The sequence below is a fragment of the Balaenoptera physalus genome (assembly GCF_965194825.1).
Source record: "Balaenoptera physalus genome assembly, chromosome: 1".
In the NCBI taxonomy this organism is placed as follows: Eukaryota; Metazoa; Chordata; class Mammalia; order Artiodactyla; family Balaenopteridae; genus Balaenoptera; species Balaenoptera physalus.
In genome coordinates, this window is record NC_138882.1 from 41,944,869 (window position 1) to 41,962,241 (window position 17,373).

The following is a 17,373-nucleotide window of genomic DNA, read 5'->3' on the forward strand; positions in this document are numbered from 1 at the left end:
CTCCTAGTCCGCCATCTTGACTCTGCCCCTACATGTTAGTGTTTAAGAGAGTAAATCCTAAAAGTTCTCATCACAAGAAAAAATTTTTTTCTATTTAATTTTGTATCTATATGAGATGATAGACATTCACTAAACTTACTGTGATAATCACTTCATGATGTATGTAAGTCAAATCATTATGCTGTACACCTTAAACTTTTTCAGTGCTGTATGTCAATGATATCTCAACAAAACTGGAAGAAAAATTCGTGAATAAATAAATAAGGGAGGACTTCCCTGGTGGCGCAGTGGTTGAGAGTCTGCCTGCCATTGCAGGGGACATGGGTTCGAGCCCTGATCTGGGAGGATCCCACATGCCGCGGAGCAGCTGGGCCCGTGAGCCACAACTACTGAGCCTGCGCGTCTGGAGCCTGTGCTCCGCAACGAGAGGCTGCGACAGTGAGAGGCCTGCGCAATGCGATGAAGAGTGGCCCCTGCTCACCACAACTGGAGAAAGCCCTCGCACAGAAATGAAGACCCAACACAGCCAAAAAATAAATAAATAAATTTATTTTTAAAAAAAGAGTCTATTTACCTATCAGATATAAAAAATAAAATAAATAAGGGAATGGAGGCAGTAAGTCCAACTGATTGCAGTTGAGAAGTCCAGTATTTTATCTTTCAATCTACTCTTTGAAATGGATATTGGATAATATGTACGTCTTCACTGAGTTTATTTTTTTTTTTGAGATGCATATTTTTCTCCTCTAACCTATAAGCGTATTAAATACTACTCAAGGATTTTCTAACATTAAACCTTTTGAAAAATAGGAATAAACTCGCTTGGTCTGGAGAAGCAACTCTTTTTGCATTCTCTAGGAGCTGTTCCCCAGCTGAAAGGCAAAAAGAGCTTCTTCCCCATATGCATATGGTGACCTGCCATACTAAAGGAAACATATTTTTTTTAAAGCTTTTTTAAACCGTTTTTTTCTTAATTTCTATTTTTTTTCTTGTTTTCTTTCAATTTGTATTAATTTATTTGTTTTTGTATTTTGGCCATCCTGCGCGGCATGCAGGATGGTTCCCTGACCAGGGATCGAACCCGGGCCTCCGCACTGAAAGCACCAAATCCCAACCACTAGGCTCCCAGGGAACTCCCTAAAGAAAACATTTCTTATTCCAGCTCTCATCTTTTTTTTATTCTAGTAAGAATCAGATGGGATAGTATCATTCTTTTTTTTTTTTGGCTGTGTTGGGTCTTCGTTGCTACAGGCGGGCTTTCTCTAGTTGTGGCGAGCAGGGGCTACTCTTCGTTGTGGTGTACGGGTTTCTCATTGTGGTGGCTTCTCTTTTTGTGGAACACGGGCTCTAGGCTCACAGGCTTCAGTAGTTGTGGCACATGGGCTCTAGAGCGCAGGCTCAGTAGTTGTGGCACATGGGCTTAGTTGCTTCGTGGCATGTGGGATCTTCCTGGACCAGGAATCGAACCTGTGTCCCCTGCACTGGCAGGCAAATTCTTAGCCACTACGCCACCAGGGAAGTCCCAACTACATTTTCTTTAATTTGCTTTTTTTTATATCAGAAAAAAGGAGAGAGATTTCCAACTAAACTGGATATCAAGAGTTCTATGTTTTAGAACTTTAGGGTTCAATTTATCATGCTTTCAAAAGTTTGTGCAAGACATACAACAAAGGCCCTCTTTCTGAGTGGGCCTAGCAATTTACCCTAGGGGCAAAAAGAGAAAAAAAAAAAAACCCTTCATTATTGCTTTTATTAGCCCCTGAATATTAGCCCCCATTTTTTATTTTATACTGTGTGGGCTCAGGTAACCCTGTTGGTTTCCTTTAGTATGTTTAATTAATATTGCCTGAGCAGCAGATTTATGTGCCCTGTCTTATAATACCAGGCAGGGGAAGCATTCCCTAGTGAGACATAATGCCTTTCCTGATAGGGATAGAGTAGGATAGTTATACAGGTAGTCGTAGAAGTCCCAATAGGGGACTATACACAGAGAGGGAAACCTAGGAAAACTTTGGGAGACCATTAACTTACGTTAATGATCACTCAAGAAAGCTATTGGAACGTTGTGGAAGGAAGCAGCCTTGCTTAACTATAAAGCCATAAATAAAAGCACGAGATATGCCCCAGGCCATTATGTGGAAGAACAATGTCACCACCTTTCTACTGATAATTCTAGTTTGACCTCATAGGGTCAGACACTCTCCAGCCTGATACGAAGGAGGAACTAATGATGTAAGCCTCATGTCTACTCGAAGAAGGTGATCTTTTCCCCTCTCCCTTTCCTTTGACTATAAAATTGTAGCCCACTTAATCCTCAGGGCAGAGCTCCCTCGCCTGCCCGCTTGCATCTCTTACAAGTGTCCTATATTAATAAATCTACTTCTTGCCTATCACTTTGCCTCTTGCTGAATTCCTTCTGTGCTGAGACACAAAGAAACTGAGCTTCAGTAAGTCCAGACACCAGGTGAGTGATTCTAATTAAAAGACCGTGGGTTCAAGTCCCAATCAGGGTTTTGGCCGGGTTTGAGTCCCGACACGGGTTCAAGTCCCAATCTGAGGGGCACAGTTTCAATCCCACAGTCTAATTAGGCAAAAGAGATCTAACCATCTTGTATAAAGTCCATTCAAATACACCAATTTTTATAAACTGTCATCTCAATTCTATCAACTCTTATACCTTTAATTTTAGCCTTGATTAGGATCCCATCAACAAATCTTCTGAAACAAGAAGTCTCAGAAACTTACTTTTTATCCCCAGCCATTTTACCCATTTTTGTATAAAAGACTTTGAGATCCCCAGTGAGGGACTGAGCCAAGGGACTCAGGCCATTTTGTCAGTCTTTAACTTGATTTATTATCCTAACTGTCTCCAAGCAATTACTGGTCAGGTATCTCAGTGTAATTTTCTTGCAGGCTTAAAAAAATTTTTTTAATTGGGGGAAATAGAGCAGACTTGTTCGAGGCCCTTTAATGTTGGGGGAATCATCAGGGGATCCCTTTGGCCCATTCGATCCTAGGTGTGTTACCGAGTCCAGGCTCACTTTGCTCACCACACAGGCCAATAAATCGGAGAGGAGGCGTTGAGGCAAGGAATACGACTTTATTCGGAAAGCCAGCAGAACAAGAAGATGGCAGACTAATGTCGCAAAATAACCATCTTATCGGGGTTTGGATGCCAGTTTCTTTTATAGAACAGAGAGGGGGAGGAGATGAGGAAGTAAAGTAAAAAGGCCATTAGTTTTGCCTGGCTTGGCCAGCACTCGGGAGGGAATGTGTTAATTCCTTCTTTTCTGCAGCCATTCACAGGCGGGCAGGGTCAGATTGCCTCCCTGTGAACTGAACAAAGGCACTTTAGTTTAACATTCAGGCGGAGGGGCAGTGTTCCCTGAGGCAGGCCACTATGTATGATTATAATAACAAAAGCAACGAAAAGCAAAGGTTAAAGTCAAAGAAACAGATCCCAAGAGTCAAAATTGGCTCTTCCCTGTTACAGGTGGTGTTGTATTAAAACCTTTGTTTTAATCCCATTAATGTCATTTTTATTTATTCCATTTCTTAATAACCATCTAAAGATGTCCATCCTGGACATCCAACAGATGCTGGAGAGGGTGTGGAGAAAAGGGAACCCTCTTGCACTGTTGGTGGGAATGTAAATTGATACAGCCACTATGGAGAACAGTATGGAGGTTCCTTAAAAAACTAAAAATAGAATTACCATATGACCCAGCAATCCCACTACTGGGCATATACCCAGAGAAAACCGTAATTCAAAAAGAGACATGCACCCGAATGTTCATTGCAGCACTATTTACAATAGCCAGGTCATGGAAGCAACCTAAATGCCCATCAACAGACGAATGGATAAAGAAGTTGTGGTACATATATACAATGGAATATTACTCAGCCATAAAAAGGAACGAAACTGGGTCATTTGTAGAGACGTGGATGGACCTAGAGACTGTCATACAGAGTGAAGTAAGTCAGAAAAAGAAAAACAAATATCGTATATTAACGCATATATGTGGAACCTAGAAAAATGGTACAGATGAACCAGTTTGCAGGGCAGAAATTGAGACACAGATGTAGAGAACAAACATATGGACACCATGGGGGAAAGCGGGGGTGGAGTGGGGTGGGGGCATTGGGGGGGTGGGATGAATTGGGAATTTGGGATTGACATATATACACTGATATGTATAAAATAGATAACTAATAAGAGCCTGCGTGTAAAAAATAAATAAAATAAAATTCAAAAAAATAAAAGATGCCCATCCTGTTGGGATGAGTCCTATTAAAATTTCTACCTTGTTAGGAAGAAGTCACTTGACTTTCCCCTCAGCTGCTTCCTATTCCCTTGTTAATCAACCTAATTAACATTAATTAATCAAAGTTTTTATTAGCATCCATAAGACCCATTGAGGGGAAGCTGAGACAATTAAGGCTTCCGAAATCAGTTATTTTTCTTGTTTGTTTTAAATTAAGGGAGTTCTTAAGGTTAGCCTTTTTTTTTTTTAATCCACCTTCTAACTTGGTCTTTTTATAGATACCAGTAAAACAGCTGTTTATAATGAGAGCTTTCTAAAAACTTACCAGTTTAGAAGTTTCTCCAGTTTAAAGGATCCATCATCTGGCCATTGATGAGTAGTAGGTTAATAGCAACTCAAACCATAAAATTCAAGACGTGTTCCCACAAGAGAGTGCAAAGGATGCAGTGTTCACAACATCCAGAAGGTTTACTCCCAAAAATAGTTTAAGGAAGTAAAGGCCTTCATTGTATAGACAGGGACAGTGAAGGTTGAGATTCCTTTGATATGCACCTCAGCTGTTTGGGGCCAGTATCCTATGCTTTCTCATCCTAAGCTTCTTCAGGTTGTACCACTGGGGGGTGGCTGCAGTGGCTGCTGGCTTGATGGTGTGCATCCTGTTTCAATCCTGAGTTCCCTCAGGGCTCACCATAGGGCAGATGTAATGTGATGGCTTGATGGCTGCAACATCCTTTGTTTACTGATATGGCAGGCAACATTTTCATTAACAAGGGAAAGGGGGTGGAGGCAGGAAGGCTTCCAGAAGGAAGTGGTATTTATTTATTTATTTTAAAAAATTTGGGGGCACACCACACAGCATGTAGGATCTTAGTTCCCTGACCAGGGATCAAACCCATGCCCCCTGCAGTGGAAGCACAGAGTCTTAACCACTGGACCACCAGGGAGGTCCCTGAAGGGGGTGGTATTTAAACTATAGTAGTTCCCCATTATATACAGGGACAAGTTCCAAGACCCCCAGTGGATGCCTGAAACTGAGGATAACACAGAACCCTATATATACTATTTTCCCTATATGTCTGAGGGGAGCAAAATTTGCCACCCCAAAATGTATCTCTTTGGCACGTGGATTATTTCAAGCTGAAAACAATCAAGTCCCAAAGAACTCAGGAAGAACCTCTGACCTTCCCCCTATCTGCCTAAAAGAATTTAGCTAGAGGACCTTCTCCATCTCCATGTGAATTCCTTCCTCCCATTTGAAGTCCCAAACCACTACCCACAACGTCCTCTTTAGTCTTTAACTGGAGATGTATTTAAGGAAATGGCTTCAGCCATTCAGGCAAGTTATTCAGTTTCCCTGGGTCTCACCCAGGTATACATGTTATTAAAATGTTTGATTTTCTCCTGCTAATCTGTCTCTTGTCAATTTAATTCTTAGACCAGCCAGAATTGCCTAGAAGAGTAGAGGAAAATTTCTTCCTTCTTGACACATACATACCTATGATAAAGTTTAATTTATAAATTAGGTACAGTAAGAGATGAACAACAATAATAATAAAATAGAACAATTATAACAATATACTGTAATGAAAGTTATGTGAATGTGGACTCTCTCAAACTGTCTTATTGTACAAATTTAATGCCTTTTTCAACTTAACTAAGCGCTTATCACACACTGTGGCCGTAACTTTTGCAGTTTGAGGTATGACAGCAAAGCTAGCCCAAATTTTTTTCCATCTTCAAGATTTCACAGAAGAATCATTCTTACTGTAGATCTTAGCAACCCCAGCAAATGATTTTTTTCCTTTCCTTATTAAGTCGAGAATTTTCACCTTTTCACTAAACGGAAGCACTTCTTGTGCTTTGGGCCCATTTATTAAGTAAAACAAGGGTTACTTGAACATAGCACTGTGATACTGAGACAGCTACTAGGTCGGCTCCTAAGAGAGAAATGGGCAGCATACGCTGGACAAAGGGATGATTCACGTCCCAGGTGGGATGGAGCAGGACAGTGTGAGATTTCATCAAGCTACTCAGAACAGTGCGAAATGTAAAGCTTATAAGTTGTTTATTTCTGCAATTTTCCATTTAATATTTTCAGGCCATGGTTGACCACAAGTAACTGAAACTGTGGATAGTGAAACCATGGATGGCAGGGTGGGGAGACTACTGTACAGTTAAACTAAAGTTCGCCAAGTGAACAGAATAAGAGGGGTTGACAGAATAAGGCAGAAAAAGCACAAGTAGTTCCATGAAACCGGAAATGTGGGGGGAGGAGGTAGTGGGGATTGCAATGAGGTTAGAAAGGTTGTTAAGTGTATTATACTCAACCGGACACTCATTTACTGTGTGTTTATCTCCTATGATTCATCTTAGATTGAGCCAAAGAGTGGTTGGTGCTATATTTGTAGCCTTTATTTGGGTGGCTAGGTGTTGGGAGATCATTCTCCTTGCCCAGGTCTCTCACATTTCTGCAGTCTTGTGCCAGAGGCACCGATAGCTTTTGTTCCAGACTATCTCTTCAAGGGTGTTTGTATTGCCAAGGGCCTTGGTAGATAGAGATAATGTCCCCACTGGATAAAAGGGCAGGTTTATTTACTGTCCAGTATAATAAAGAGAATGTCCTCCACCAGGCAAAGTTTGGGTCTCTTGAACTCAGTGGTCTATCGGTGAGGCAGAACCTCTGCATGTGTGGTGTCTATCTGGACAGCTCCATATTGTGCCGTGGATTTTAGGGAAAGGAGGATGGAGGGGAGGGCAAGAGGAACCGACAGGAACATGAGGTTTGTGCTACTTGCTGGGCTCTGAGTAATAAGTCCTTTACCTCAGAATCAGGGGTCTTATGTCTTCTGTCAATGCCCATGCAACTGTGGCAGGCTAACCCTTCACAGCTCTTGACACTGTTTTCTTGAAAAACAAAAACTCAGCTGTGGGTCTGGCTTCTTTTACATGCCCTCAGAGCTGATGAATCTCATCCACACTGTGCCCCGGTAGTCCTAGCTGAGATAGGGTTTTAGGCCAGATGACTGATCCATCTCCCTTCCAGTATTAAAATGTTTTGGCTTATGAATCTGAGCTTTCTATGGAGGCAAAGGGCAACCAAATAAAAGGTGAATATTTCACTGGTATAAAGACAAATGCCAAGAAACGGCTGGGTTCCAGGCCTGGCTGTGCTCAGCTTGCTGTATGGATTAGGCTATTAATAGGAATGGAATGGCAATTAATGCAAATTATGGAAAACAGCACAAGCCAGGTTAAAATTTGAAAATTAGTCTGATGTCCAAGCAGCAGTGACACAGAGGTGATAGTAACCAAATAGGATTTGGCCACCAGATGATTCAAGCAATGCCCACTTCGGGGATGGGCAATGACATACGATGAAAGACTCTGTAGGCACCTTCTATTACCTTCTCAAGTATGTACTTACTCAAATTATCAAAATCATAGCTCTAACAGAGTAAGTTAATGTAATTAAGTAATAGAAGCAAGCGTTAACTTTGAGAAACTTTAGCCTTCAACTTGATTAATGGGGTTGGTCAACACATTCCACTGATTTACAGAAACAATATAAACTCTGGGAGGTGGGAGGAGGGATAAATTAGGAGGCTGGGATTAACATATACACACTACTATGTATACTATGTATAAAATAGATAACCAATAAGGACCTACTGTATAACACAGGGAACTATACTCAGTATTATGTAATAACATATAAGGGAAAAGAATCTGAAAAAGAATATATATATATATTTATATATAACTGAATTGCTGTGCTATACACCTGAAACTTATATGACATTGAAAATCAACTATATTTCAATTAAAAAAATTTTTTAAAAGAATTAAGAAGAAAATTAAAACACCCAAAACCCTAAAAAAGGAAAGAAAAGAAAAGAAACAATATAAACTAAACATTTTAGATTAATAAAGAGAAGATCGCTGTAAAGTGAACTTTTAGGTCATCCATCTTTGAAAGTATATTTAATAACTCAAATCCTCTTTCAAAACATCTAAGTCTAAATGATGGAATGGAATGAAGGTGTAATATGTTTTATGTGACAATGTTTTCTTGGTGATCTAGTGAATAGTTTTCTTTGGCTTCTTTTATAATTAATATTTGTAAATAATTGAGACAGACATTGAAGAAGGATCAAAGAGATTCTATTTCTATGTGTCTCTGTAGATGCACTTTATCCAAATATGGTGTTATCTGAAAAATAAAAAATAAGTATTTGTCACATATCTTATAATACATTTCATAGTTCCAAAATAACGCTGAAGGCAGAGAGGATAAATACTGTTTCACAGATGCAGAAAGTAAGGTTTAGAGACACTAAATGAGTACAAGCATGAGACTTCTCCATGGCAGAGGCAGAGCTTGAACCCAAGTGCAATGGGCTGAAGGTTTGTGCTCCTCCAAATTCTTACGCTGAAACCCTAGGTCCAACGTGATGGTATTTGGAGGTGGGGCCTTTGAGAGGTGATTAAGTCACGAGAGTGGAGTCCTCAGAATAGGATTAGTGCCCTTATAGGAAGAGGCCAAAGTAGCTGTTTCTGTCATGTGAGGACACAGCAAGAAAACAGCCCTCTGAAAACCAGGAAGAGGGCACTCCAAGAACCCAATCATGCTGGCACCCTGATCTCAGACTTTCAGCTTCCAGACTGTGAGAAATAAATGTTGTTTCAGCCACGCAGTCTCTGGTCATGTGTTATAGCAGCCCAAACTAACTAAGACACCAACTCTTCTGTTTTTAAGGCAAGTTTAAGTAAGACTGTCCCTCTTTTGGCCTCCATATCTACAACTGGAAGATTTGAAGAGAGAGCTTCAGTATACCTGTGAGTCTGTTTCTCTTTTGTAGACAGGTTCATTTCTGTTGTATTTTAGATTCCACATATAAGTGATATCATATGGTATTTGTCTTTCTCTTTCTGACTTACTTCACTTGGTATGATAATCTCTAGTCCATTCATGTTGCTGCAAATGGCATTATTTCATTCTTTTTTATGGCTGAAATTGTGCAGATTCTCTTAGAATTAGGAACACTAAAGGCATTCCTCCTTGTAAAAGAGTTACTTTTTGAGTAAAATAAAAACATGGCTGTTACAGATTAGCTTTAAAACATCAGTTTTCCAGGCCATGCTGCATTGCCCTCTCTACCCCACGTACAAAGAGTGTGGAGCAAGTGTAAAGTCACAGCCCCCTCATCAAAGAAGTTAAATTTCCAGTATGGCAATTCTTTTGTTTCTTATCTAACTTAATAATTTGTTGGTTGTATTTAGCATAATTATACTCTTTTTTTTTTTTTCCAAATAAATGGAAAAAAATACCATCAATTGCTTATCTTGACTTAGAAACAAGTATTCACAGCTAAGGTATTTACCAGTTCCTCTTCCGCCCCCTGCAAGGTAATACCACCACCACACACACCCCTACCCCAAACTCCCTCCACATTTTATTGTTTCTCAGGGCTTTTTGTTTGATATTTGTCATCAAAATCATTTCCATTTTATCTCAATTTTGCACATGAAACCTTGGCAGAGGCAACAGAAATTGATGATAGAGGAGGCCTCTGGAGTTTTCTCAAAATACGGTTTTCAGGCCATCAGCATCAGAATCACCTTAGCCTGCTGAGAATGCAGATTCCAGGGCCCAAACTAGAGCCTATTGAATGAGCCAGCCTGAAGATGGACTCTGGGATCCTGTAAGCACAAGAATATGAGAATCTCTGGTCTGTAGTAGATCTCACATCAACTAGCCTAGTTTACTGATGCTTTTAACTACAGACAGATTGCCTTTCAACTATCCCAGAGCAATACATATGAACCTCTTTCAACCCCAGAAGTAACTCCTAAGTTTATTTCTGGATTCCTCCTGTCGATTGGGTAGGAATCCTACCACAACATCTTACTTTTTAGTGGAAAGTGCCTTTTCTCCTTGTGAACAAGGGGACTCAGTTTGACCCAAGAGCTCCTGCCACTGTCAGGAACAGCTTCTTTGATTTGGGCATGAGTAAGGGACTTGTAGGCACCATTGAAATGCCTCTTTTGAACTCTCAGTAAGCTGACTTGATTGCTTCTTTCCACCAAGCAGTTGGATTCACGCCTTTCATTTATCTCCTCCAGGAGATGTTTGTCTGCTTTAAGTTTTTTAATTATTTCACTGGTTCTGTTTACAGATGCCATTATGCTGACGAACTAATCGTCAAGTGATTCTTGCTGTCCTGCTAACAAATGAAAAAAATACTATCAATTGCCTGCTTGACCTTGAAGCCAAGATTCACGATCAGGTATTTACCAGCACCTCCAGTTACTTTATCAGGTGATTACCTCAGTCAGGTATTTCTCCTCCTGCAAATACCACCACCACTGTGCCCCCTCCCCCAACCTCTCTCCATTTCTTATTGCTTTCTAAGGTCTTGATATTTCCTCAGGGGAAAAAAAAGGCCAAAAAAAGAGGATACAGTAAGAGAATATATTTTGGATTTTAACGTGATACTATGCATTGATTCTTGCTTTTAGGAACTTTTGTTGCTTTTCCTGATTATAAAAATAATATGTATTTATTGTAGGAAATGAAGAAAATACAGAAAAGTATAAGGTAGAAAAATTAAAATCACTTGTGATCCAGAGACAACCAAATTAACATTTTTGGATGTTTCTTTCCAATAAATATCCAAAGGTATTTTACTATAAAAAGTGTAGGAAATCCACTGGCAGTCCAGTGGTTAGGACTCCGTGCTTCCACTGCCAGGGTGCAGGTTCAATCCCTGGTCAGGGCACTAAGATCCCACAAACCATGTGGCACAGCCAAAAAAAAGTACAGAAGACATCAAACTGGCTATGGTTAAAACAAATTTTAAAATGTATAAGTCTTATTAACTATTTAGGAAGATTTTGTTTGTTAGGCCTGTAAATTTGTCTTTTCAGGCATTTAAAGTGCTTAAAAATCAGATATGCTAAATTTGCAAAGGAAATTTAAAATATTTAAAGGACTTGTAAATATACTACCAGAGGTGTTTAGTCTTTTCAACTTGGGTTAACCGAACACTAATTTCAGAAAAAATAAGGATGATCATTCTTTATACGAAAATAACTCAATTTATAAATAGAATACAAGACTCATGTTGAAATCAAAGACTTTTTTTTTTAATAAATTTATTTATTTTTGGCTGCGTTGGGTCTTCGTTGCTGTGCACAGGCTTTCTCTAGTTGCGGTGAGCGGGGGCTACTCTTCGTTGCAGTGCACAGGCTTCTCATTGCAGTGGCTTCTCTTGTTGTGGAGCACCAGCTCTAGTCATGTGGGCTCAGTAGTTGTGGCACTCAGACTCAGTAGTTGTGGCTCACGGGCTCTAGAGCACAGGCTCAGTAGTTGTGGCACATGGGCTTAGTTGCTCCGTGGCATATGGAATCTTCCTGGACCAGGGCTCAAACTCGTGTCCCCTGCATTGGCAGACGGATTCTTAACCACTGCGCCACCAGGGAAACCCCTCTTATGTACTTTTGAGCTAATTTATATTTTGTTAAATGCCTATTAGATTTACTGCAAATGAAATGTAGATGTCTTAGTCACAAATTCTCTAAGAAGATCACAAAATCAAACCCTTATTACAAATCGCCTGAAAACTGGAGCCAACTAAAATTAGACACAGCAAGAGTCTAATGGTAAATTGGTGATTTGAAGTCAAAAAGATTTGATTCCAGGGACTTCCCTGCTGGCACAGTGGTTAAGAATCCGCCTGCCAATGCAGGGGACACGGGTTCGAGGCCTGGTCTGGGAAGATCCCACATGCCGCGGAGCAACTAGGCCCGTGAACCACAACTACTGAGCCTGCGCTCTAGAGCCCATGAGTCACAACCACTGAGGCCGCGTGCTACAACTACTGAAGCCTGCGCGCCTAGAACCCATGCTCTGTGGCAAGAGAAGCCACTGCAATGAGAAGCCCGCGCATCGCAATGAAGAGTAGCCCCCGGTCACCGCAACTAGAGAAAGCCCGCAGCAACGAAGACCCAACACAGCAAAAAAAATAAGTTTATTAAAAAAAAAAAAAAGATTTGATTCCTGTTCACGCTATGCTAACTGTATGACCTTGGTTATGTTACCTTCTCTGGGCCTCAGTTTCCTTATATATTTAATGGAAATATCCAAATTACAGAGGGTCATAAGGATTAAATGAGCTAATACATTATCAAGAACTTAGTACAACCAAATCTCAATAAATGGTAACTTTAGTATATTAATTAGGCACTGTAAAAAAAATTTTTTTGTTCAGTTGGATAAATATATAGTATTTTTGTCCCCCCAGTTATTAACCTGTTTACTTGCTATGTGATCAGGAACAGCTACATAATTTGTGGGACCCAGAGCAAAATGAAAAGGCAGGGACCCTTGTTGAAAAACCACTGAGAACTTCAAGATGGTGACAGCAGAGCATTAGACCAAGTGGGACCCTTTGGTGGGGGAAGAGGTTTGGCACTTGTGTGAGTGTAGAGGCCACATGCCTATGAAACTGACTGTATGTATGACATAGGAACAAGTCGATTTCTATGGTTAATTCACCCAGTTTTACAACCTCTTAAATGGAGATAAATAATGTGCCTAACCTATGGCTGTTTAAAGGGTTTTGAAAATATTAAGCACATATATAGAGTAGATCCTCCTTACTCACGGATTCCATATTTGCAAATTCTCCTACTCACTAAAATTTATTTGTTATCCAATAATCAATACTGTGGCGCTTTCACAATCATCCCCAAACATGCACAGAGGAGCAAAAAATCTGAGTCTCCTTGATGTGCACATCCCCAGCTGGGGTGCAATAAGGCAGCTCTCTGCCTTCTTATTTCAGCTCTCATACCATGTGTGTCCTTTTCCTGGTCCTTATAGTGTCACATCTTTTTTTTTTTTCATTGATTTCACTGTTTAGAATGCCCCCCAAGCATAGTGCTAAAGTGCTGTCTTGTGTTTCTAAGCAGCAAGAAGGCTGTGATGTGCCTTGTGTGTGTTAGATCAGCCTTGTTCAATAATGAGTTATAGCTCTGTCGGCTGTGAGTTCAACATTAATGAATCAACAACATATATTAAATATGTTTCTTTAAACTGAAACACACATACAAGAAGATTATATATTGATTGGTTGACAAAAATGCTGTGACCAAAGGCTCACAGGAACCTAACCCTGTATTCTCCCTAAGAACAGTGGCTCAATATCTGTTAATTCAGTGTTCAGGGCCACTTTATACAACATAACTACCACAATAACAAGAATCAAATGTATATATATAGAAAATATATTACTGTTTCTATAGGTATATTATTATAAATTACCTTTTAACATACAGCAACCCAACGCCTATTTGAAGTCCACTGGTGTGGATGAACCTACTGAAATATTACCCTGGAGATGGAATATTCTGATCTGTGCCATTCCAGCTTTGTTCCATTCATAGAATCCTGGTTAAGAGTTTGGAGTCAGAGAGACCATTTAGTTATCAGCCATGTGTCCCTGAATAAATTACTCGATCTCTCTTAGTATCAGTTTCTTCATCTGCAAAATGGGATAAAGATACCTATTTCATTAAGTTGTGTGTTTGTGTGTATACGGTGGAGGAGGGAGGAGTTGGAATTGTTACAGAGAAAACCCACAGACCCCAAATGGCATCACTTATACTAAAGCCCATGATGCCAAGCCTAGATTTAATACCTAATGTAATTGCAGTTTCCATCTTTACCAGAAATGCAGTCTTAATCAACCAGTCTGGAATTTTCTGGTCAGCACCAATAAGGTAATTTGCCATGTAGGCCCTCTTCATCCCTCAGAGGAAGAAGAGGCAATCTGCATAATGAAAACCTTGACTTTCTCTCCCCCCACCCCCCCGACCACAAAATAAGATATCCTGGCCTAAAAACAACCCTTTTTTTCTTTTGCCAATAGCTCCCTTTCCGCACCCTTCTTCCTATAAAAGCCTTCCATTTTGTACAAGCCTGGAGTGCCCTTCTACTTGCTAGCTGGGATGCTGCCCAGGTCATGAATTGCCTAATAAAGCCAATTCGATGTTCAGATCTACTTGGCTGAATTTTGTTTTTTAACAGAATTAAATGATATGCATATAAAGCTCTTTGCATTGTGCCTGGCATCAATTTATTATATGCACTGATATTTCTTGAGCACCTATTCTGTGCCTGGTACTGTTCTGGGTACTGAGGGCAGATAGGTACCTGCCCCCAAGGAGCTTATAGTCTGAGAGTTTGTGGTAGGTACTTAGTAAATTGTAGCTGTTTTTACTGATTTTATTAAAACTTCATGTTTTACTTGGGTAATTATTTAATTCGAATGTTTTTTCTCAGAAGTAGATGTCTCCAACTTAAAAAAGTCTTCAGAAGTACATTTCACAAATACAAAAGTCATCATTTCTTTATCTTTTTACAGAAATTAGTGATAGAAGAAAGAAATTGGTATTGAAGAAAGCAGTTCACAATGCCAGAGAAATTAATTCCCTAAAGAACTATATCAAGGGTCAGCAAAAGAAACTAAATCCCCCAACTCTAATGAGACTGGAGTACAAAAACCATTCAGACCAATGCAGGGCACTTGCTAAAGATAAGAAGGTATTTTTTTCATTTTTTTAAAACAAAGCTCCCAGATATGCAAAAAACTTATCAAGAGACTTCATCAGTTGGGCACAACCCTGGCACCTGAGGGCCAGGGGCTATATTCAAGTCCTCCCTTGTCAGAGTGCAACCTGGAGGAAGATTTCTACATCTTTGAGCTTCAGCTTTCTTAGCTGCTTAATGGGGCTGATATCAGTATTGTGAGGATTAAACAAGATAATAGATGAAAGGACTTGTAAACTATAAAGTACAATACAAGCATTATGAGTTCTTCTAAAGTATATAATAGATTAGATTATTAATTCAGGAAGTTGTGTGTGCTGTGCCCAAGAGTAACACTCATTATTTTACAACATGATAATATGCGACGGACTTCCCTGGTGGCGCAGTGGTTAAGAATCTGCCTGCCGATGCAGGGAACACAGGTTCAATTCCTTGTCCAGGAAGATCCCACATGCCACGCAGCAACTAAGCCCGTGCACCACAACTACTGAGCCTGCGCTCTACAGCCCGCGAGCCACAACTACTGAGCCCGCGTGCCTAGAGCCTGTGCTCTGCAACAAGAGAAGCCACCACAATGAGAAGCCCGCGCACCGCAACAAAGAGTAGCCCCCGCTCACCACAACTGGAGAAAGCCCGCGCGCAGCAAGGAAGACCCAAGGCAGCCAAAAATAAATAAATAAAATAAATAAATTTAAAAAAATAATTTGTGACATAAGAAACCCAATTTGAATAATTCTTAAGCCAACAAATTTTCCTTGCTCAAAGATTACTCTCGCAGAAGAGATTTCAGGCTGCATTCTAAGGTATCTCACCCCTATTTTCTTGGACTTGTTCTCGTTTGCTACGCTCTGCAAACTGTGAAACTAAATAAACCTGGGAGGAAACAATCAAGAAGAAAAGTGTTTATTTGAGATCAAAAAGTTGCAATTGGGGGCACACAGACTTAGGTAGCAACACAAACAGTACCCTGCTAGGGAGTAAAAGTCAGGGGCTTTTAAAGGCAAAAAGGGGAAGTCTGCATTAGTCACTTTTCCCTCTAGTGATTTACTGAGGCTATCACTACAGGGGTGTAAAGTCCACTATCGTGACAAGTTTCAGGGGTTTTTGCAGAGCCCTTGGCATACTTGTGGTTTGGCCCAGTTCATGGTTTAACTGGGTGAGGATGTGCATAAGATCCACCTCCTTAATGGCCCCCTGGCTCCATTTTAAAACCCCTTGACATAAGTGAATCCATTTTATTTCACATTTCATATTTTCCCCTTTTGATCCAGATTTGTCTCTGAAAGCATCACTGATCATCTTATAGATATGCTTTGTCTCACATCACTGGGATGGACTGGACGCCTCCCAGAAAACCAGATCCCATCTCCGGGGGAATTTTTAATCTCTGATTAAATAGCCACGTCAAGGAGTGGTGTCCTAAGGATTAGGCCACATCTGAGCCACAGGGAAGCATTCAGGAAATGACTTTAGGCAATTTCATCATCCAGGAATTTCATCAAGTTACCCGAATGTTCAAGTGAATAAGACTTACTAACATTTCAGTCCATTCAGAGACTACAATCTTGGTGTTTGTAGAAGTTTTGCAGCAGGTCTGAGTGAGGAGTAGCATAAGAAGTTTAAATACAAGCACACATAGCAAAATTCTAATAATAATCTTAAATAATATTTGAAGTCCTGATCTTATCTAAGTGCCTATAGCTGAAGACAGCCAGCTGAAAACATTGATAGGGAACAGAGAGGTTTTGTGCTGTTTTCCTAATTTTTTTGAGTTCTAATTCACATTCACCAGAAGTGTTCATCTAGTTGCAGCAGGAGGTGTTGGCTAGGGCACAGACGCTGCCCTGTTCTGCAAGGAGATAATGAAGTACAACCCTCACTAGGGAATCCAGGGATCACTGCTGTTGAGCCAAGCCTCAAGTGGCAGAATTTGTTAATTTAGCTGTGGTTCAACAGGTCAGTATGGACTGCACCAGTCCAAGGAACAAATCCTTTCACAGTGGTAATCAATGGAGAGTATATGGGATATTAAAAGGGGGCAGCCAAGTCTCATCTAGATCTATGAGATTATGGCTGCATTTTTTTCTTTAACAAGAACTTGAAGTGAAATGCTATGGTATCACAAAAGGCATTGTCCTGTCATATGCCAGCTGTCTAGACATTCATAAGCCCATGGTTCTCCTTTGTAATCACATACAAAGGTGTACCCAGTCAAGAGTGGTTATTCACGTTTCCACTGACAGGTTATGAACTTAGGGATACGTTCTAGCCGTGGATCCGTGCAGCCATTACAGCCTATTAAGGGGTCAGCCGACAATCATCTGGCCCCAGTGCAACAAAAAGCTTGACATAGGCTTGTGAGATCACATTTCTTACAAATTTTGGTCAGCCATTTGCTTCATGCCAGAGGTAAAGGAAAAAGAGAGAGGATCCAGGCAGTTGGAATGTTAAAGGAATAGGGCTTTAGAGAAATGTTTTGTGGCAGGGTCAAACAAA

The 17,373-nt window shown here is 40.3% G+C and overlaps 1 protein-coding gene across 1 annotated transcript; it reads right to left on the minus strand.

The window, feature by feature from the left end:
* Positions 1-974: 974 nt before the first annotated feature.
* SPATA45 (spermatogenesis associated 45) lies at positions 975-17,245 on the minus strand. Its single transcript, XM_082472373.1, has one exon. The coding sequence runs from the start codon at positions 10,446-10,448 to the stop codon at positions 10,158-10,160; it is 291 nt and encodes a 96-aa protein (XP_082328499.1). The 5' UTR covers positions 10,449-17,245; the 3' UTR covers positions 975-10,157.
* Between the last annotated feature and the right edge of the window lie 128 nt (positions 17,246-17,373).